The following is a 21,895-nucleotide window of genomic DNA, read 5'->3' as shown; positions in this document are numbered from 1 at the left end:
CGACGTCGTTAACAATAAACCTTTTTTTTTTTTTTGTAAGTTAGTACAAAATAATAATGGACAAACAACTTAAGCTCATAATATATGTTTTGAGAAGACTTGAAAAAGGAAAAAAAAAAAAATGTTTGTCAATTAGAAGCACTAATGTGAAGTTGAACAAGCGAAGAATAAACACCACCTTCGATATTGATCAACGTTTCGTGCGTCCCTTTCTCTACGATCACACCGTTCTTGACGACGGCGATGACGTCAGCATTCTTGATCGTCGAAAGCCTGTGAGCCACTACTACGGTGGTCCTGTTCACCATCACCCGGTCAAGCGCGTCTTGAACCACCCGCTCCGATTCAGCGTCCAAAGCGCTCGTCGCTTCGTCAAGTAACAGAATCTTCGGTTCTTTCACGATGGCGCGTGCAATTGCCACGCGTTGCTTCTGTCCTCCTGACAATTGTATCCCTCTCTCCCCTACCACCGTATCATAACCCTAAAAGCACAAAAAAAAAGGTTTTGCTTGCGCAATAAGTAATCTCTCATGTTTTTGCAAATTGTAGAAAAAGGTCTTATTTTAAGTACCTGTTGTATACTAGAGATGAACGTGTGGGCATTAGCCAGCTCCGAGGCAGCTACAATCTCAGTCTCGGTTGTTTCCTGGCCGCCTTTTCCGTAAGCAATGTTGGCTCGTACCGTGTCGTTGAACAGTACAGGCTCTTGCCCTACAAGCCCCATTTGTTGTCTCAGCCATTTTAGTTGCAGCTTCTTGAGCTCCACTCCGTCTAGAGTTATATGACCCGAATCCGGATCGTAAAACCTTTGTAACAGTGAAATCACCGTAGATTTACCCGACCCACTTTCGCCAACCAAAGCAACAGTCTGAAAAAGAAGACAAGAAACAAAAAAGGGGGCATGTAATTAAACCCAAATCAGTTCAAAACCGAACCAAATAAATCGAAATCTATATAACAAAATAGTAATTTTCTTCATGATAGTAGCTTTTAGGTCATGTTACCTGTCCGGCACGAATGGTCAAACAGAGGTCACGAAAGACCTGAACGTCAGGTCTAGTTTGGTAAGTGAAGCTTATGTGACAAAGCTCGATATCTCCCTTTACGTTCTCCAACACCATTCCTGATTCATCTCTCGAATCTATCTTCGATTTCCCATCAATAATTCTGAAAATAGAAACAGCAGCACCCTTTGCTTTACTCGAATCAGGAGCAAAAGAGCTCGCCTGAGATATCCCAATCGCTGTCAACGCTAAGGCTAAGAAAACCTGCACATTAAATCCAAAACCATTAGTTACTACTTAAACCTCAAGATTCATTACAAATATTTTCAAGAAAACAAAACCTCAAAAACATTGTTGAAGTTTGTCTTTCCGGCTTTAACCAATCTAGCACCCACGTAGAAACAAGTAGCGTAGACAGAGTAAAGAATGAAAAAGGAGAGACCAAACCCTAATCCGCTGATTAACCCTTGCTTAATCCCAGATTTAAACGTATCTTCACATCTTTTATTGTATATCTCCATCACTTTCTCCTCCGCACAGAAAGACGCAACCGTTCTTATACTCCCCACCGCATCGTTTGCCACCTGACTCGCCTCCTCGTACTTTCTCTGCAAACATTTTCTTTCAAAGGTTAAGTTACTTCTCTAACAAGTAACAAACCTTAAGCCCTTGAAAAGTCATTTTAAAAAAGTAGGCATATGGATTTCTGGTAAACTTTCTTATAGATACAGACAATAATTTCTATTACTAAGTTCGTAGAGAGGATCAACCTTTGCGTCTGCACTGAAGCCTTTCATGAACTTAATTTGAACATAACCGTTGATTCCAATTAATGGAATAATTACTACGACAATAACCGCCAATTCCCAGCTCGCCGTGAAAGCTATGATTAGTCCTGACACCAGAGACGCAACGTTCTTAACCGATAGACACAACGAGTCTCCCACAAGTGTCCTGATCAAGGCTGCATCAGCAGAGAGCCTCGCTCCCATTGCACCTCTCGAGTTCTCAGGTTTATCGAACCACCCAACCTCCATATGAATAACTTTCTCAAAACACACTGATCTTATCCTCCGAATCAGTCTCCCTCCAGCTATAGCAAACAAGTAGTTATTCGTTGGATACACTATCAAAGAGGCTACACCAAGAAGTAGGAATATCATCGACCAGAATCTCGAATCTCTCTTCAGCTCTTGAGGCGCTTTGAAGAAAGCTCCGATTACTTTAGCAAAGAGGATACCGAAAATGGGGAATATAGTGCCGTTCACTGCACCCACTAAGGTTCCAAGTATAAGAATTGGAATCTCAGGTTTGTTTAGAGCAGCGATTCGAGTAATCGACACATTCTGTGACAGTTCTTGAGGCCTTTTAGTATTCTCTTGGCCTGCAAGTAAACCAAGAACCGAAACAGAGTCATCATCTTGCCTTCTGCTGTTGTTTCCTCTTGATGATCCACTGCTGATTGATCCATCAGAAATCTCCAATCGCTTTGATTCTTTGTTTATCTCTTGTAACTGTATAAGCTGTGAATAAGCCCCTTCGTGATTCTTAAGTAACTCTGAATGTGAACCTGTTAAACAAAAAAAAAGATAAATTTTCGCAGTTGAATCAAACCCGAAACCGAAATGCAGTAATGTTATTTACCTTCTTCCACTATCTTTCCACGGTGAATCACAGCAATCGTATCAGCATTTCTCACTGTGCTTAACCGATGCGCGACAATCACAGTAGTCCGGTTCACCATTACCCTATCTAAAGCCTCTTGAACCACTCTTTCGGATTCCGCATCAAGAGCGCTAGTAGCTTCATCTAACAGCAAGATCCGCGGATCTTTAAGTATCGCTCTCGCGATAGCAATCCTCTGTTTTTGTCCTCCTGAGAGTTGAGTTCCATGTTCCCCTACCAAAGTCTCTAAACCTCGAGGCAACTTATTGATGAACTTAGCCGCGTTTGCTAGCTTTGCTGCTGTTTGAATCTCTTCAACCGTTGCACTCTCTTTCCCGTACCTGATATTCTCCATTATACTAGAAGAAAACAGAACAGGTTCTTGACTAACCAATCCAATCTTTCCCCTAATCCATTTCAACTGAAACTCCTTTAAGTTAATACCATCAATAAGCACTTGGCCGGAATTCGGATCATAAAACCTTTCAATCAAACTGATCACAGTAGATTTCCCACTCCCGCTTTCTCCTACCAAAGCAACGGTTGCACCACTCGGAATCAGCAGAGAGAATCCGCCAAAAATCTCTTCTTTAGGCCTGGCAGGGTAACTAAAACACACATCTCTCAGTTCAATTACGCCTCGAATATCTTCTAAAACCTTCCCATTTAGGTCAAAAGTATCAATCGAAGGCTTTCTTTCGATTGTTTCAAACATCTTATAAGCTGCAGCTTTACCAGCCGCAAATGCAGTAAGACAAGGCGTTGCTTGCCCTAAAGACCTATACAAAGAAAAGAAATCACAAAAACCGTTTTAACTGTCTTGAAACTTTAGAGTAGAATATATATATGGTGTACTCACTACTCACATCGAACTCGTGACTACAGTGACCATTACATTGATCACTGCACCACCTGTATACCCTTTTCTGAGTATCATTTCACCACCAAACCATATACCCAAAGCATAAGTACAAAAGAACACCAAGAACAGTACTCCAAGACCTAAACCCGTAACAAAACCTTGCTTAACATTCGATTTATAGGCCAAATTTATCAATTCTCTGTAGCTACTCATCGCTTGCTTCTCTCCCGTGAAAGAAGCAACCTAGAGAAAACACACAAACACTTGGTTAAAATTTTTGATGAACATCACCCTAAACAGAAAAGGGAAAAGCAAGAATTTTTTACGGTTCGAATAGACCCCAAAGTTTGTTCAACAACAGTTGATGCTTTCGCATAAGCAGCTTGTTCTCGAGACGAAGCTTTAGAAACTATAATCGCCATAGTTGCACCAGACATAGCTAGAAGAGGAATTGAGGTCAACATAACAAGTGTAAGTAACCATCCTTTCACAAACGCTATAGCAAATCCACCAAAGAATGTTGCAATCAACTGTATAAACTTCCCAACCTGAAAAAAGTTTCACAACTTAAAAATCTATCAGAAAATATTTTGTTTTTTGTTTGCTATTTTTGTTCCTTTTTACCTTCTCACCCATAGCATCAAGTATAAGAACAGTATCACCAGACATTCGACCAACAACTTCTCCGGTGCTCGTTTCGACATCGAAGAATCCAATGTCTTGTCTTAGAATCGTTTTCAGATACAAACTCCTTATTCTTGCAGCTTGTCTTTCCCCAGTTATCATCCAACAAGCCACCTCTATAACCGAAAAAACCGAAATTGCTTTTCTCCTTTAAAAAAAAAAAAAAAACTAAAATTTGTATAACTTACGAAGAAAGGCTGCTCCAAGTGCTACAAGTCCAAGGTAGACAAATTTCAAACAAACCTAAACATAATAAAGTAAACATCAAAAAGCAACTCAAAAGATAATTTTTTTTTTTTTTTGGGTTTTAGTAACACTTTTTTCCTAACCTTGGAAACTATCTCAACAATCTCTTCGTTGTTCTGATTTTGACCCAATGCATCAATGAGATCACCAAACAATAATGTCATTAACGGAGAACAAACACCGTTTACGATAGCTCCGATCGAACCAACAATCATCAACAACACATCGGTAGAATCTGAGAAGGAAAACAATTTGTAGAACGGTACAGTCTTTGTGTTCTCTTCCAATATCCCCATCTTCATCTCCTTATGTGTTTTGGGCTGGATTTTCTTAGAGAAATGACTCACCACCAAGTATCAACAATGAAACAAAGTCTGGGAAAGCCAAACATTGAAAGAAAGAACATAAAAACATGTGAATAATCATTAAAAAAAATTTTTAAATTCCGTTTACTCTATAGTTTTTAAATAGTAAACGGAATTAAAATTTTTTTTTTTTTTTAAGAAAATTTTTTAAATGTGGAAGCCCATTGGTTGACAAAAGGTTAATTAATGCTTCTACACCAAAAGGTCTGGGGTTCGAGTCCCAGATAGTGCGATTTATTAATAAATTTACAAATTAATTGAGGCAAGTGTGCAAGAGATCTCCAATGATTTACAATTATAGTTGTTCGCCAGGATTCTACGCAGAGAGGAAAGTGTCGTCAGGTCGTGGATCATTGAAGGTGTCTGTCAAGAGCATGAAGGAGTAAGTGTAGTCTGTCGTAGATCTAATAAGGGTCGGAAGGAATTGTCCATTGTAGAATCATCTATGTAACAGTTCTAATAATTTGCAATAAATAATAAATCCATACGGAAAAAATATATATATAGTTTTAAAAAAAAATTTGTCAACCACACATTGATTAAAATTTAACTCTATAATTGGTTGCCCAATCACGAAGAGAAGAATTTACAAATGTAACATCCAAAAAATAAAAGTTTAGAAGATCGAACTAAACAAACTATATAGTTTCCTAATAATACAAAATCAAGAAGGGATTAGTGGGATATGAGATCAATAATAGTGTTATTTTTAAAATGTTGTTCTTATAGGTAGCAATCTGTTCTAAAAATTTCCGCTACCTCCGATTACTCTCCGTTTAAAAAGAAAAAAAAAAATCAATCTTGACTTTTGTTTTGTGTCATGGGGTCTACTAATTTCTGCATTTCCTCAACTCGGTCGTGTATTCCACTATAATAACTAATAAGTATATTTTAAGCCTTAAACATGCATAATTCGAATGGGCCTTTATATAGGCCTAACTAGTCGACAAACATAGGCCTAGTTATGGACCTTTATTGTTTATCGAATACTAAAACGTAGCCAGCTTCTTGTAATTTCTGGTTTTTCTATTGCCTAATTTCTGGTTTTTCTATTGCCTAGCCCTGGGCAAATAAACCGAACTAAATGTTTTGAACCGTAACCAAAACAAAAAAAAAATAAATCGAACTGAACCAAAATTTGAAAATAGCCGAATGGATACTAAATTTAATAACCGAAATAATTGTAACCGAATCGGTACCGAACCGAAATACCCGAAATACAATTATATTTTCAAAATAATTAGTTATTTATAGACAAAATAATAAAAAATACTTGAAAAATATATAAATAGTTAAAATACTCGAAAATAACCGAAATATATCCAAAAATATCTGAAAATACTCAAAAATAACAGAAATATTAGAAAATATCCTAAAAAAAATAACTGAATGGATACTTAATTTTAAAATCGAAATAACCGGAACCGAACCGAAATTTAAAAATATCTGAATAGATACTAAATTTTAGAACCGGAACCAAATTTACCCAACCGATAACCGAACAGATATTCGAAAGCCCAGGCCTGTATTGCATTTTAATGAAGTTACTTTTTTCTTACAAATGTTTGCTTGAATTTATAGAATGCAGAAAGAAATTAGCCACCGCTCTCACATTCTCACCAAATTCCTCGGCTCCCAAGTAGTAATTTTTTGTTATCTCTTTTTTCTATTTATGGACAACAAATTTACATTTTTTTTTTTGCTTTAGACCGACCATCACTATGGGCTGATCCTTGTTGAAGAAATGATCTCACGACGGTTTCACCGAAAAATAACTAGCCAATTTTCGATTTCAAATAAAGTTAGAATCAAAATTAATGAAGTTACAGAAATTCAAAACGGATATTTTACAATCATATATATGAAAGGTGACTATCTCTCTTCATCCTTCCCCCACGTCAGCATTTTTGGCTATTCTGGAGATGACATCAGCTTCTTATTCTTCCAATGAAAACATTTCATTAATACACATCAGATTCTAATTATAAGTCTCAAATGGAGTAAACAAAATAGTCCATGACGGATGGGCCATATGTGTTTTAGAAACTATTAGAGTGCAATATTAATGGGTCGAGCCCATTTCAGTGATGACTTAATGCTTCTAAACCCAACAAATATTCTAATTCCCCACAAGATTTTAACAAAATAAATCTCTCCCACTCTCTCTCGACTTCTCGACTTCGTAAATTCCATCCTTCATAGTCTTCCTTTCTGTACATCATATTTCTTTAGAACAAACATTTCCTACCTTCTAACTGCCAGAATGGAGGCCACGGTAGAAGTTACACAAAAATATATTCACACTCTCAACTTATGGGATTACAAACTTTCACTACTATAAACTCTATAAATACTCAAACAGACATTGTTTATACTGGATTATATGTGTTTCAGACAGCATCTGTAAATATTTACCAAGGTGCAAAGAACATAAAAACGATACAGAACCACCATCATGTACAACCTACACGGGAATTACAAAATAAAAACATCAGATACAACTCAAGTTGACAATATCGATATACACAACATTGAATAGCTACTCACCTGAATTATCACTGAGGTGGTGGTCTTTGGAACAACTGTCAAAACACAAATCCTATGTAGCGTCCTTTTCAGTATCGTTTCATACTCCCTTTCAACTTTTCCTATCAATATTCAAAGCAAAAGTAATTCAGATCTAAAAACCAAGAATCACCTGTACGACATACTCAAGCAACAAAACAAGCCTCCTTCTGAACAACTAAACACATTTACGATTAACAATCTATCCAGTTTAAGGCTTCCATATGACTTCAAAACAAGATGAAAGCACATAGCAGATCAAATCGAATATCACATATACAACATGTAATTTGCTCTACCTACTAAATGCGTGAAGCCTTGAACTATATATAGTACTATATATATTGTGGTTAACGTCTGACGATAAATCTGATTTTCATACGTGGCATGTGGATCCCTCTTCTTAAAACTCGTATAAAAAATTGCTAATCCAAACACCAATCACACTTTTTTTTTCACCTCAAAACTCACTTTTCTTTTGGATTTTTCCGTTTGTCCCCATAAAAAAAAAAAAAAAAAAATTTCATTTTTATTAAGTTTTTAGAGATTCCTCATTTGTTGGTAAATGGAGAATCACCAACCTCTCATCAGCCCTCAATCACGTTTCCGCCTCCAACCAATACCGGAAAATCCAGATTCCTCCTCCTCCGCCGCCATAACAATCCCTCGCTCAATCTCAAACACTTCCTTCTTCCACGAAATCTCCCAAGAACGTCTTCTTCATCATCAAGACCTCGAAGAATCCGTACAAGACGACAACGACGAAGACTCAGACTCAGACGAAACAAATCGGTTTTTGTCAAACACTAGACCACTTCACCGATGTCGTACAGCTCCAGCTATGGTAATCATCAAAGACTTAAGACCCAAAAATCAAGAAACCAAAAAACCATCACCAATCTCAAAATCCATAATCAAACAAGCTATTTTCTTGCTAGTCATCTACTTAACCTTAGGGGTTTCAATCTATTCATTCAATCGTGACCACTACTCAGGAATCGAAACCCATCCTGTAGTCGACGCTCTCTATTTCTGTATCGTCACTATGTGTACTATTGGTTACGGTGACATCGCTCCGTTGACTCCATGGACGAAGATCTTCGCCGTTGTTTTCGTTTTATTCGGGTTCGGGTTCTTGGATATCTTACTCAGTGGTGTTGTTAATTACGTTTTGGATCTTCAAGAGAGTATGATTCTCACCGGAATCCAAACGAAGCAGCACCATCACCACCACCATAGATTCTCTGCTAAAGATTACATCATTGATTTTGAGAAAGGGAGGATGAGGATAAGGATGAAAGTTGGTTTAGCGTTATGCGTCGTCGTTTTGTGTATTGGTGTTGGTGCTTTGGTTTTGCATTTTGTTGAAGAATTGGGTTTTGTTGACTCGGTTTATTTGTCGGTTATGTCTGTGACTACCGTTGGTTATGGTGATCGAGCTTTTAAAACGCTTCAAGGGAGGCTTTTTGCGGCGGTTTGGCTTCTTGTTTCCACTCTTGCGGTGGCGCGTGCGTTTTTGTATTTGGCGGAAGCGAGGATTGATCGCCGGCATCGGAAAGCTGTTAAATTGGCGTTGAATAGAGATATTACTGTTGATGATTTGCTCAAAGCTGATACTTATCATCATGGTTTCATCAGGTAAACATGTTTGCTTAGTGTTTAGAGCAACAGTATCAAGACTAATCATGTCAATCTTAGACTTTTTCTTGCAAGCAACAGTTAATTATATAAAGTGGAGATTCAATTATTGAACTATCATGTCTATGTTTCATCTAATTTCAATGATTTAAGTGAGTGTGCGTGATTACTTTTTTTTCTTATGTTTGGATTTGATTTTGGTGTGTGTCACAGTAAATCAGAGTATATAGTGTTCAAGCTCAAGGAAATGGGGAAGATCACTGAGAAAGACATTAACCAAGTTGGGATGCAGTTCGAGAAACTTGATCCTAATAATTTAGGAAAAATCACATTACCTGATCTTTTGGGTGGTCCTTTGTGACAAAAGAACATTCTCCTCTGTCTCTGCTTTTTACTTTCTTTTTTTCCTTTTTCAAGAAAAATAACTGAATATATGTAGCAGCAGTGATTCATACAAAGAATTATCCTCTCAAATTATAAGAGATGATATAAATGTATATGCTTTTATTTTTGCTCTGTATGTCCAAAGATATTTGTTAAGCGGAAAATTAAAAATGATATGGACAAACAAACTAAGCTTTCACTGGTGAGATCATTCAAAGGGAAAAAGGCTCAAAAGCTGACGCTTTTTGTCTCTTGATTCAGTAGAAAGGTCGATCCATGCACAAAATTCAGTCGAAAATGTTAATTAAACCGGTAAGATTGATTATAGAATAATCAGCTAATCAGTTTAACACAGATTGTTATTGGTTCTTCTGCTTAATGACAATTTATCATTAAAACAAAACAAGTTGAGAGTTGTTGAATGATAGATACTACTCGGATAAATAATGACTATAGATAACCATCATTATTATGAGAAGAAACGCTATTTAGTGTTTTCTTTTATTGTAGGAATTGACTTTTTATGATTTTTTGGATCGTCTCTTAAGATTATTTAAGTTCGAATTAATATTTCTGTTTTCGTACGTATTGTATGAACCGACAACAAAGAATCTCATAAAGGCAATGTAAATGGGTTCCACTTCTATATCCATTACCTTTGAACAGATCAAATGTATGATCTGTGTTTTTTTTAAATAATTTAGCAATGTCATTGTTTGTTTTGTTGAAGATGATTGTTGTTTCGTGTTGTACTCGAAAAGAATACGTGTATTTTTGTATTTCTGACATAGATTGATAGATAGTTTTCTACTTTAGATAGAAATACACTTTATCACAATATGCAAAGCATGCTCAACATAAGAAATGCACAATATGATCATTCATTGCCATCGAAATTCGAAAGCATACCATATGCAGCTTCCTAGATTATATGGCTAAACAGATCCGACCCACAAGTGCAAACCCCGATTTCCAAACCCGGGTCAAGTACTACTTCTCAACAAATATAGAGTGCTATCAACATAGACAACTTCGATCAAATCTGCTAACAAATTATGTAATATGTTATTACTCACAATCGCTATAGATAAGAATATTAATCGCATAAAGTACCAAAACGTAGAACACAAAATTTCAACTACTACAATTTATAGTGAACGAGAAAAATGGTCCATTGTAGATGTTTAAACAAACCTTTTAACTTTCATAGCAAAAATACAAGAGGGAGAGAAAAAAACAGAAACAGAGGGATTAATTATTGGTCCACGGTAGATGTTTATAAAGTAAAAAGATAGAAAATATAAGCTTAAGCCTGAGGTTTGTCCCACTTGAGTGGCTTCACGACCTCCCAAGTGAAATCAGGGTCGTCTCTTCCGAAATGTCCATACGCCGCCGTTTTCAAAAACCTTCCATTTCCTCCTCTCTTCAAGTCCAAGTTAATTGTCATCATTCCTGGTCTGAAATCAAAGGCCTCTTTCACGATCTTCAGGATCTCCTTGTCTGGAATCAACCCTGTTCCGTAAGTATCAACAAAGACAGACAATGGCTCGGGGACTCCAATGGCGTATGAGACCTGGACAAGAGCCCTACGAGCCATTCCATTAGCCACCACACTCTTTGCTGCTTGCCTCACGATGTAAGCTCCACTTCTGTCGACTTTGGTTGGGTCTTTGCCTGAGAATGCACCCCCTCCGTGAGCTCCCCATCCACCGTATGTGTCGATGATGATCTTACGTCCGGTCAAACCAGCATCACCGTGTGGTCCCCCGATCACGAACCGGCCTGATGGGTTGAGGTGGAAGATGGTTTTGTCGTCAAGGTATTTCTCTGGGATGATTGGTTTGATCACGTGTTCCTTGAGGTCACGTGCGATCTCGTCGTTGGTCACAGTTTCATCGTGCTGGGTTGAGATCAGGACGGTGTGGACACGGACTGGAACCATAGCACCGTTGTCGTTGTAGTACTCAACAGTGACTTGGGTCTTGCCATCTGGTCTTAACCAACGGCAAGTTCCATTCTTCCTGACTTCAGTGAGACGAGCACCAATCTTGGTTGCAAGGACATGGCTCAAAGGCATGAGCTCAGGGGTTTCATCAGTGGCATAACCAAACATGTGTCCTTGGTCACCAGCTCCAATGTCTTCTGGGCGTTTGGTGAAATGACCGTGAACACCTTGAGCAATGTCTGGGCTCTGCTGTTCAATGTTGACAAGGACTTTGCATTTGTCAGCATCGAGACCAACATCATCAGAGATGAATCCAATGGAGCGGCAAGTGTCACGGACAATCTTCTCGTAGTCAATCGTTGCCTTGGTGGTGATCTCACCGAAGACCATGACCATGTTGGTCTTGGTACATGTCTCGCAAGCAACTTTGCTGTCAGGGTCTTGCTCAAGGCAGGCATCGAGGACTGCATCAGAGATCTGGTCGCAAAGCTTGTCTGGGTGTCCTTCGTTCACAGACTCGGATGTGAATAGGAAAGTCTCCATCTCTTAAAGCTATAACAACAGAAGAAAGTTTGAATCAGCAACCACATAAAAATCAGTACAAGAAAAACTTTATAGAATTAAAAGTGAAAAAAAAAAAGATTCCACACTCAAGTGACATAAAAAAGCTAGAGATTCCAAATCATTGTCGAATAGCATAAAAACAGATGCATCTTATCCAAAGAGATTCGATTCTTCTGATAATCATAGATGCCAAAATGGGTTGTGAGACAGTAGCAACTCTAAAAGTTAACCAGGAAGACTCATTTATGGCTCATACTTAATACAAAAGCATTTAAAGCCAAACTCAAATCATATGCGATTCAAATCTTTTGCAAAAATGATAGACCCATTACGCAGATCTGCTAAAAGTAAGGTTTGATACTAGAGGACTCGAAAATGAACAGATCTAAATCTGTGTGCATCATAAACGAATCATTCATAGATTTAACACGCAAAAACCATATAACCTAACCTAATCATTTCAATCAAATCTAACGATTTGCAGATTTCAGTAGCCACACTATCGCAGATCCAGTTCGAATACTATCAAATCTGAATCCAAACCCATAGAAAAATATCATTTCATTGCAGATTTAACAAAGAATAAGACCGTAAATCAAATCGAGAATAAAAGACATGGCCTAAATACTCGAAATCGATGACGGAGAAGAAGAGCGAAACCTGCGGAGATTACAGATCTCGGAGCCTCGAAGCAAAATCTTAACAGCGAACGAGGAAGAGACGAGTCGGGGACGATCTGTGGATGAGAAGGGAGTGAGCTATTTATAGGGATTAACGACACTGTTGACTGTCCACCGGATCTATAGGTTTTGGACTTCAATTTTACTTTACTTCCATCGGCTTATTCGGCTTTTCATTAGTGAATTATTAGTTAGTTGATTGATTATCAATGCTTTTAATTTAAAACCGAATTGGAAAGTGAATCATATTAATTTTATTATAATCTTTCTCGATGAAACTCTAAATCTCACGTCACATAAACTTAACATTGTATTCGGTCATGGCTCTGATTTTTTACAGATTTTGATACCATATATACTTGTCTCGAAATATTATTCTTTTGTTTCTAGAAATTAATCTTTTATGGTGATCTTATATATAACAGATTAGAACAAACAAAATTATTTAATATTCAAAAGTAAATTTAAATTAGCTACGAAAAATGAATACGAGACTGATCATAAGATCATTGGAAAAAAAAATGACTAGTATAATAAGGTGTTGCCAAGGAAAAAAGGTGGAACATAAACTTTCATTATGACATGGTTTTGGTAGGTGAACATATATTATCAAAAATTCCTAAAACTAATTATGTTGTTGTTGAGAAAAAAATGATGACCATTGGATCTCTCATTAAACTATTGGATTAAGACGAGTGTCCGTCTGGTGATGGATTTGAGTTTTGACCTACCTCACTTGAAGTCTTGAACATTTTCTTTTCCCACACGTATTTAGGGAAAAACTCAAATCTTTTTCACCGCAAGAATTAAACTACTAACTTATTATAATAAATAACCACCCATGATTAAACTACTAACTTATTATAATAAATAATACTCCCTCCGTTTCATAATATAAATCGTTTTAGCTTTAAACACGCAGATTAAGAAGATCTACTTTTAAAAAGTTCGACCAATCATAAAAGAGACTGCATAATATAAATAATTATAAAATATTAAAGTAATATATAAAGTGCATAGAAACTTGAAAACGACTTATATTATGAAACAAAAAATTTTCTCCAAAACGACTTATATTATGAAACAGAGAGAGTATCATTAAAGTTTGTAAGCGAGCGAATCTCTGAATTAATTAGTGTATGTCGACAAATAGAAACATTTAATGTGGCAACCGGGAGGTGCCGGTAGCCCAACAAATGCTCTGCAGGATTCGTGAGACTAATTCGGCTCAGCTCGGCTTAACCGCTGATTCGTCTGTATTTCTGTAGTGGGGTTGGTAATGCACCTAGCCATTTTTTTACTTATATTTTAGGAGAACGATGTTTTTGTTCAAGGCACGATGATCAACGTAACTAACTAACAAAAAATAAAAAATAATTAATAAAAATGCATAGTTGTGATGTCGTATATTGGTAAAAATTTTATAGAAGATAAAAATGCTTTGCTTTTTTGGATAACTATCACAACTTGCTTTGTAGATAATATTATTAATGTATTGATTTACCAGTCAACTTTAAATGCTAATGAATAATTGTAAGTCCAAAACTCGTAGAAAATTCTAAGTCGTGTGAGGAAATTTGGCATTTGATAATACAATACTATCTATTATGGCATTTGATAGTTACATAAATCTATAAATTAATCAAACATTAATTAAGTACGTTGGAGTTCACATTCCATTGTTTATACTAATTTACAAATAAAATTAAGAATTTGCATTATTAGGTAGAGTTAAAATATAATGATCACAACAATTGAACCGACACCTCAATTAAGAGCAATACTATATGGAAGCACGAATGCACGATACAGTCGACCGTTAATGAATCTTAAACTAATATCATCAATGAGTTTCTTGGGTGTATACAAATAATAAAATGATGTGAAGATTTTTTTCCTTAAACTAAATTTTAAAACACACAATTTTTAGAATCAGCCAACAAATTTTGAAGAATATGCGAAGTATTTGAAATAAACAACAATTTCTTTTTCCACAAGATCTGGTCACCAACCACGTAAATGATTATTACGTGGGCAAATATCTCGATCCAATTATCAGAAGTGATTCAAAACAGAGACAAGTACAACAAAATAACATTCAAGTTTCCTATCGTAAAAAGTCAAATAATACTGTAGTTACAATCTTATAAAAAAACCGTAGAATGAATTCGAATTCTCATAAACATTTATATGTACGAAATAGTATAAATGGAAATTTTGACTGGTTAAGGCTAGAAAAAGCCACATCTGTATCACATCAAATCAATTCAAATCTCTAAAGAACTTAATTTACTATTAATAAGTCGAATTGATTGATTAAGAATTAAATAATGTCATGTGAAGAGTTGATCTTTCTCTCATAAAGGTTCCACATGGGCACAATTCCATAACCCAAATGAGCAACAATAATGTTACTATCAAATTGGGTTCAGAAACATGATACACACCACTGATACCAGAATTTAGCAGAGCACCGACGGCGACTTTGGCCAAACAAAAAAAAATAATAGATAAAGTAGAGCACCGACAAAAGCACAGTTCTGATCAAACTGAACCAGGAATCAAAATCCGGTTTACTCTGACCGACCGAGCACTCAAAATTGGTTTGGTATAAATTACAGGCCTCACTGGTGTAAATAAATCCTAGCAGAGCCAGAGGGTAGCTTAGGACAGTTTACCTCAAAAAATGGATCAAATACTGGGTTCTGAACCTAGTAACCGGAGAATTCAACCATCTGGATCCCGCGTCCCGCAACAGCTATTTGGTATCGGTTTCTGCAGATAGATTAAGTATACAGATTGGGTATGTGAGATAGCAATAGAGAAGTTTTTATTTTGTTTATGGATCATGGAAGTGTGAGTGCATTTTACTTACTCATCAATGGCTTTAGCATCTAGTGCCTCTGGCTCGGGCACGCTGATGACTAAATGAGCGTGCTCGATCAGTTTACCATCTTTGTCGAGAAACCAACATCGTACACGTTGATCAAGACCTGTCGAGAACACCCAGTTCACGTCCATCCACACGCCTTCATTGAATCGAAACAAAGATTCAGTCTTTTTATTAGGGAAATGGTGAAAGAGAAACTTAGCCTAATAGAGACTTATATGATTTGAATTCCACATAGGGTTTTCGAGGCATAGTACCTTTTATGGCAGAGCTATGAGCTGATGCAATACCTCCACGGTCTGTGAGCCTGATTCTGTAACTTGGGGTTTGGTTTAGATCCATGATTTCAGATTTTCTGGCTGGACTATTACTACTACTGAGGATGTTGAAGCTAAGACAATGAAGGGCTTGATCATCACCCCCGCTAATCACATTGAACATCAAGCTATTGCCATTACTTGGAGAACTGCTCGAGCGAGAAACATAAAGGCAATTAACTCCAGATTGATGAGCATTCTTCACGACATGTGAAGGCTTTATCTCGCTTGTCTCGGGAGGAGAATCTGCACCTTCGTATTCATGGTTTTCCTGAGGAACGCCATTTGTGAGTTCCAAAGACGTGGCTGCAGCTTCACCAACTGAGTTGCTGTTCTCTTGTGGTTTCTTAGAAATTTTGGAGCCTAACAGTTTCCATTTCTTACCACCTTGACTCCCTCTTCCAGTTCGTGGTCGTAACTGACAATCAATGAACTTCTCAATATGGATGCTGGATACTTGCTTTACAAAAGCTTCTACACATTTAGTTACATCCCAAAAGGCTATGCTTCCATCTGTGGCCCCACTGATGAGGAGATAAACATCACTAGATGATGTATTACCTGTCACGTAAAGTTATCAAAACTATTACGACAAGAAGATTTCGGGAAAACAATTTCATTTAGCATAAAAGGAAACGAATTGATAAGAAGTCAACTGATAGAGAAGTACTAATATCAATGGCTAAACCTTCATGTGGGGGATGCAGATGCACAACGGCGTGTTGTAATGACAGAACTGGAGATTTTAGAGGAACCAACGATGCAACATCAAACCTGAAATTAGATGCATAGTATATCAAAATGTAACACAAACTCAAAGTTTGAAAATCCAAGTAATCAAACAAGTAAAACACTTCTTCCGGTTACCATAATCGATGTGGTAAGACTAGGGCCCGTAATGTAAGGCTGGCATCAGAGCAAGCCACAGCGATAAAACAGATAGTTAGCCTGAAAAGATGAACAGAAAATATTTCAACATTGTCTATCATTGATGGGTTCAATCAATGTAAGCGAAGGCTGTCCCTCTAACCTGGAGCCAACACATTTGACAAGAAATGCAGTGGCAGCCATGTATCTCCAGTCATCTTCATAGTTTTCTCGCTCATGATACGTATTAGACCCTAACTTTGTGATGTTAGCAGTAGTATCTTCATCAACTCCGTCCAATTTTGGAGATTTCTCGGTCTTTCCACAAGGACGAGATTTGGTTGGCATGTCAGTAGCAAGCCATTGGAATGTCACTGAAGACACTTCCGATGAAGCTCTATTGTGTCCATTATCACTAATACAAGATTCTCCCTTTTTATTTTGTCTACCATTCCTTAGGAGCCAAGAGCTTACAACACGCTTGGCTCCAACAGAAATCAGTAAGCAAGGACTTTCGCTATCATCCACTGCAGAGTCTTGTTCACACACGTCTGGTACGTTAGGCATGTCCGAAGAAATCATGTGCATATTTGATACGCAGCAAACTGATCTCACAGCTGAGCCTCCAACATGTTCTCCTAATAGCTCTGATGTTGACCAGTTTCCAAACTCAGATACATACCTAAATGAACGCCACATACTTTAAGACATTTAGATACAATGATTTCTAAACCGCCATCAAATATCACAATTAATCTTAATAAAACTAGCACCTACCTTGTCAATCTTACAGATCCATCTTCACACCCTGTTGCAATCCAACTAGACCGATCAGATAATTTACTTTCATCGAACCCGGCTTTTGTATCTGCAGAGATGAAGCATAACGAATGCAATTCTCTGCCATGAAACTGTGTATGCAAATTTAGAGGAAAAACTTTGGTCTTCTTTCCCACAACCCAGTGTCTATGAATATGAATGACATCATCCTAAAAAAGAGGCAGCTTGACAATCAGTCAAAGACCAAACATTTCTAAACAACTTTAACCGAGAGACAAAGGATGCACCTTCAAATATGCAAAACAGTTCTGCCACTCAGGGATTTCCCCGAGATAAAAGGAATGGGGTCGGCGCCATCCACCACATGTGATTTGTGTAACCTATTGACAGAATATCATTACAGCTCGCATTAAGAAGGTGAATAAAAGGAGAAGGCAAGGGTGGACCTTTGCTTCAGCTGTTAAATTCCACAATATGAAATCTGTTGACGCAAATCCGGCTGCATAGTCATTGTTTGGGTGGTCTTTGGAAAACTGCACCCCTTGACAAACAGATTGAACTAAGTTCAACTCTTTCAATTGTTTCAAACCCATGAACTCTAAAGTCTGCCTCTCTCTGTCATATTCGAAATAGCATATGCAACCATCTGCGCCAGTCTAAACATGAAATTGCAAAGAAAAAAAGAAAGATCAACAAAATAAAGTCATTGTCAGCGTGACAAGAAAATAATAGTGAGGACTGCATGATTTATTCTCCAAACCAAAAAGATACCAACAGCAAAAGATGAAACAACGTAGTTAAATTAGTCATACCGAGCATATTTCAGCTTTGTTGGAAGTTAATCTAGCAACTGAAAGACTGGAAACACTTGAAATCCCGTGGGCACCTTTGAAATATTTTAGTGAAGGTATCTTCAATTCTGAAGAAACAGAAACTCCGTTCAGCATGTCCTTTGACAGAGGAAAGAGTGTGATATTGCCACGTAAATCTCCACACAGAATCACCTACAAGTAACAATATTTCAATGCAAATTATAAACTTAACAAGGCTTAATAGACAAAAATCTTGGCTGGAAACTTTTTAGATTTGATTATCTTAAGAAAATTTATGTCCTAGTTTTGGCTTAACCAAGAATGATTGGTGTTCTTTGCTCTACATTTAGTTGACCATGGTGAAAAATTAATATGTATCAGTCCAGTGGTTGAAACTAGAGAGTATAAAGAGAGCAATAGAACACAGAAACATGGCAATAACTGGAACGGATATTACCTCATCTTCTACTGATGCATCAACACACATTATTCGCTTTCCAAAACAAGAGGAGAATTCAGCCAAGAGGGAAACATGATAAGTTTCAGCAGCACTAGAAGCCGCAGATTCTGAAGGACCGGATAGTTTCCACAGCTTCAATAGTCCTCTAGGATTGCATGAAAAAACAAACCTGGAAGCCAGAGACTGAAAACTGTAAGCTCAAAAATATTTCCAACGTAATGATTCCACACATTGGATGCATTGTCCAAGAAAGTTATTCAGATAAAATCATTATTCAGGTCCAACATCTATTACCTATAGCCTAATGATTTGCACCAGAAAGCCCCCAGAAGTTGTCTCTCTGGGCTAGCCTTCCAACTTTGATTCAAGCCAGCATGTGGGTTATATATATCACCAATAACCCGAACAATTGTCATATTTCCTTTGCCATCTCCAAGAGCAACCCAATCATCTAATGCACAAGACTCGCGTACCTTTCCGCCAGACATGACATCCATGGTAATAATAGGCCCTTCTTCAGGTATTCGAACTAATTCAGTCCACCTTACATTTCCAGATGACAATAACCTTGCGTGGTACAAGCAACCATGGTTTGTGGCCACATAAATGGTATCTTCCTGTGTGAGCTGCATGCAACGTACATACTCACTCTTGCTGCAAAGGGAAAACTACCATATTTACAAATATACACAAGAAACCCCATAAACTTATCTATTAAATATTTACAGTAAAAATGAACCAAATTAACAAATTTATTTAGCCTCCTCGAATTTTCTATCATTACTTTGCCTTTACTGCCATCCATGTTCAATATCACCAACTTATGTATTCATTTGGCATACCATACCAAAAAACGATTTTGTAGACACTAACATTTTGTTAAGGGACATGTACTACCTGTCAGTGAGACCAGTATGCTCCGTCAAATTTGGGAGGCAGGTTGAAAAATATTCCACTTTATCTGGTGAATTAAGTACTCCTACAGCATCTAACAGCGTTTCAGACCCACGATTATGCAATTGATGTACTTTGATTGCAGAGTCAAATCCAGCAGTAACAAGAAGGGATGAGTTCGGATCATACAAACATCTCCATATGCCTCTTCCACTGCATAGTAAACAAAGGCTTTTAATCAGTAATAACATAAAAGCATGACGTGAATAGTGTGATCAACAAAAATACAATGTCACCACTTACATATGTTCCTTTATCACTTCCAGCTGGGTACCATCCACACCCCAGACACGGCATGTACAGTCCTCACCAGCAGTGACAATAAACTGAAATAGAAAATAACCCACTTTCAATAATATATAAGTTGAATTTTCAGTGTGCACATCAATCGTATATGATCATAAGCAAAAACAGATTTATACGTAAAAAAACATATGCTTTCAAATTAGAACAGTGACAGCATCTCTATTCATTAAAATCTGGCTGATAAGTTTTCTCACCTCAGAAGCGCTGACATTCACATTTTTAAAATGATTTTAGCATAATACTCAAATGAACACAGATAACACATAACAGAATATTAAAAAATATATATAATAAGTCAAAGACATTCAAGGTACATACAGAATCTGAGATGCAGCAGTCCCAAACCCTAACACTGTGACCAAAAAGCACAGGACCAACGACCTCCTGCGAATCAATTTCCCATATCCTAGCACTATAAAAGCAAAAGATTATGCAATTAGGTACATTGATACAAGGAATCCGGGAAAGGTGAAGTATTTAAATGCTTAAACACAAAACAAATGTTCACCTACGATCATCAGAGACGGAGACTAGTTTCGATCCATCCAAAGACCATACAATGCGAAATATTGAACCCTCATGTCCAGTAAGTCTAAGCATAGGGGAAGCAGAATAATGTCCATGGTCGGCATTGTCACCATCAAAGCCAACTGTCCTCCAAACAATGATCTGCCAACAACCAGTCGATTCCACTTACTTAAGCTATCTTAGGCGCCAATATAGAAACAAGGAATAGCAGCTATACTAAACAAAGAACCAATGTGAGATTTAAGGTGAAATATGAAAGCGAAGAAAAGACAGCCTACCTCATTGAAAATAGTGCCAGAAGCAATGCGGAGAGTCGAAATACTGTCGCCCCATAACCTCATAGTATACAGTAGACACCTTTCTGCAACCAAACAATTACTTAATAAATCAAAAGCTCTAACTTGAGTCTTCAAAAACCCTTAAACCTCAAGTAGAGTAAAACTAACCAGGTGACTGAATTTCAAAAGCCATGCGTGATTCTTTAACATCCCAAATGCTGAGAGAGTTATCACTACAACCAATAGCTAGAAGCTTGTCTTCATCTCCCAAGGAACCAGTAGAGTCCTATCACCACAATCACAAACCCTAAACCCATGAGGAACAAAGAACATTATAAAATCACGCGGACAACACAAAAGCGGAGATTTCAACCTGTAAGAAACAAACGTCGAAGACCCAATTGCTAAGCCTCGGCAAAGAATCAAAAATTTCCAAATTCACAGAGATTTCACCAGAGCCCGAGGCTAATTCAACAATCAATGAAAAGATCTTCACTTTCTTCTCTCCAAATATAACAAGTTTATACGTATATCGGTCCGTTGAACGAATAAAGCTGCTGCTACAAACAGTTCCATGGACGCGAACTCCCTCAAACACTTGAAACGAGCGAATCAATTCCCCGGAACTCAAATCGTAAAGCAGAATCTCCGAACCCGAACCTAATTAAAAATTAATACCCTAAATTACATCACAAAACTCCAACAAAATTTGAAACGAGATTCATTACAATAGTTTTAAAACGAGAGCTAACCGGCAAGAAGATAAGGAATTGAAGAAACATGTTGAGGGAGATTGAGGAAAGCTAGAGAAGAGACTTCTCCGAGATAAGGACCGGCGTGAGGGTTCCACTTCCGGCGGCTGTTTTCTTCCGACATGGCTTTGCTTCAACAATGCGGCTCCGACTCCGACTTGAGTTCAAAGTTTAGAGGCAACACAAAACTTTGCAATAGTAGTCAAACTTTGCAAGTGAGTCAACGAGATTCGAACAGTTGGGCTTTTTTAGTAGCGCATGTTAATGGGCTTAATTAATGCTTTTTATGTTTCAATCATGTTTATTTACCGAAAGAGAGCGTAGATGGCCCAATGGGCTAAAAGTTAAA

At 37.4% G+C, this 21,895-nt stretch overlaps 4 protein-coding genes and 1 long non-coding RNA gene across 8 annotated transcripts; 1 reads left to right on the top strand and 4 right to left on the bottom strand.

The window, feature by feature from the left end:
- Window positions 1–62: 62 nt before the first annotated feature.
- On the bottom strand, window positions 63–4,879 carry LOC9311023 (ABC transporter B family member 5). Of its 2 annotated transcripts, XM_002872828.2 has the most exons (11): window positions 4,545–4,879; window positions 4,404–4,458; window positions 4,156–4,331; window positions 3,858–4,079; window positions 3,536–3,774; window positions 2,649–3,448; window positions 1,775–2,574; window positions 1,346–1,612; window positions 1,005–1,268; window positions 572–868; window positions 63–482 (listed from the first exon to the last, which is right to left on the bottom strand). In XM_002872828.2, exons 1-11 carry the CDS (start codon window positions 4,761–4,763, stop codon window positions 129–131), a joined length of 3,693 nt encoding a protein of 1,230 aa, XP_002872874.1. In that variant the 5' UTR covers window positions 4,764–4,879; the 3' UTR covers window positions 63–128. The 2 variants fall into 2 exon arrangements, with proteins under 2 accessions (XP_002872874.1, XP_020876133.1); XM_021020474.1 differs by lacking the exons at window positions 63–482; window positions 572–868 and having other exon boundaries at window positions 1,064–1,243.
- A 2,126-nt stretch (window positions 4,880–7,005) lies between these two features.
- LOC110227763 lies at window positions 7,006–7,646 on the bottom strand. The gene is made up of 2 exons (XR_002331447.1): window positions 7,374–7,646; window positions 7,006–7,290 (listed from the first exon to the last, which is right to left on the bottom strand). It is a non-coding gene; the product is annotated as an uncharacterized LOC110227763 (long non-coding RNA).
- A 163-nt stretch (window positions 7,647–7,809) lies between these two features.
- Window positions 7,810–9,549, top strand: LOC9308943 (two-pore potassium channel 5). The gene is made up of 2 exons (XM_021023273.1): window positions 7,810–9,029; window positions 9,243–9,549. Exons 1-2 carry the CDS (start codon window positions 7,957–7,959, stop codon window positions 9,388–9,390), a joined length of 1,221 nt encoding a protein of 406 aa, XP_020878932.1. The 5' UTR covers window positions 7,810–7,956; the 3' UTR covers window positions 9,391–9,549.
- Window positions 9,550–10,536: 987 nt separating this feature from the next.
- Window positions 10,537–12,686, bottom strand: LOC9308942 (S-adenosylmethionine synthase). Of its 2 annotated transcripts, none has more exons than XM_021021379.1 (2): window positions 12,583–12,686; window positions 10,537–11,910 (listed from the first exon to the last, which is right to left on the bottom strand). In XM_021021379.1, exon 2 carries the CDS (start codon window positions 11,899–11,901, stop codon window positions 10,720–10,722), a length of 1,182 nt encoding a protein of 393 aa, XP_020877038.1. In that variant the 5' UTR covers window positions 11,902–11,910; window positions 12,583–12,686; the 3' UTR covers window positions 10,537–10,719. The 2 variants fall into 2 exon arrangements, with proteins under 2 accessions (XP_020877038.1, XP_020877039.1); XM_021021380.1 differs by having other exon boundaries at window positions 12,551–12,647.
- Window positions 12,687–14,930: 2,244 nt separating this feature from the next.
- LOC9308941 lies at window positions 14,931–21,778 on the bottom strand. Of its 2 annotated transcripts, none has more exons than XM_021020641.1 (20): window positions 21,547–21,778; window positions 21,168–21,454; window positions 20,963–21,080; window positions 20,795–20,877; window positions 20,497–20,657; window positions 20,307–20,400; window positions 19,926–20,008; window positions 19,626–19,835; window positions 19,023–19,382; window positions 18,726–18,897; window positions 18,269–18,460; window positions 17,903–18,112; window positions 17,744–17,836; window positions 17,454–17,665; window positions 16,840–17,358; window positions 16,677–16,757; window positions 16,480–16,583; window positions 15,750–16,370; window positions 15,478–15,631; window positions 14,931–15,377 (listed from the first exon to the last, which is right to left on the bottom strand). In XM_021020641.1, the coding sequence occupies exons 1-20, from the start codon at window positions 21,668–21,670 to the stop codon at window positions 15,314–15,316; spliced, it is 3,942 nt and encodes a 1,313-aa protein (XP_020876300.1). In that variant the 5' UTR covers window positions 21,671–21,778; the 3' UTR covers window positions 14,931–15,313. The 2 variants fall into 2 exon arrangements, with proteins under 2 accessions (XP_020876300.1, XP_020876301.1); XM_021020642.1 differs by having other exon boundaries at window positions 16,498–16,583; window positions 21,547–21,774.
- Between the last annotated feature and the right edge of the window lie 117 nt (window positions 21,779–21,895).

Source organism: Arabidopsis lyrata (assembly GCF_000004255.2).
Source record: "Arabidopsis lyrata subsp. lyrata unplaced genomic scaffold ARALYscaffold_6, whole genome shotgun sequence".
In the NCBI taxonomy this organism is placed as follows: domain Eukaryota; kingdom Viridiplantae; phylum Streptophyta; class Magnoliopsida; order Brassicales; family Brassicaceae; genus Arabidopsis; species Arabidopsis lyrata.
The sequence above is the reverse complement of the archived record's forward strand: the minus strand, read 5'-3'. Positions and strand labels throughout refer to the sequence as shown.

Coding starts and splice junctions, on each gene's coding strand:
- LOC9308941 (XM_021020641.1), bottom strand. CDS start 21,670: ATGTCGGAAGAAAACAGCCGCCGGAAGTGGAACCCTCACGCCGGTCCT. Junction 21,455..21,546: donor AATTCCTTATCTTCTTGCCG/GTTAGCTCTCGT, acceptor ATTTTTAATTAG/GTTCGGGTTCGGAGATTCTG. Junction 18,461..18,725: donor ATGCATCAGTAGAAGATGAG/GTAATATCCGTT, acceptor TGTTACTTGTAG/GTGATTCTGTGTGGAGATTT.
- LOC9308943 (XM_021023273.1), top strand. CDS start 7,957: ATGGAGAATCACCAACCTCTCATCAGCCCTCAATCACGTTTCCGCCTC. Junction 9,030..9,242: donor TATCATCATGGTTTCATCAG/GTAAACATGTTT, acceptor TGTGTGTCACAG/TAAATCAGAGTATATAGTGT.
- LOC9311023 (XM_002872828.2), bottom strand. CDS start 4,763: ATGAAGATGGGGATATTGGAAGAGAACACAAAGACTGTACCGTTCTAC. Junction 3,449..3,535: donor ACTGTAGTCACGAGTTCGAT/GTGAGTAGTGAG, acceptor TTCTTTGTATAG/GTCTTTAGGGCAAGCAACGC. Junction 1,269..1,345: donor ACTTCAACAATGTTTTTGAG/GTTTTGTTTTCT, acceptor TTTAATGTGCAG/GTTTTCTTAGCCTTAGCGTT.
- LOC9308942 (XM_021021379.1), bottom strand. CDS start 11,901: ATGGAGACTTTCCTATTCACATCCGAGTCTGTGAACGAAGGACACCCA.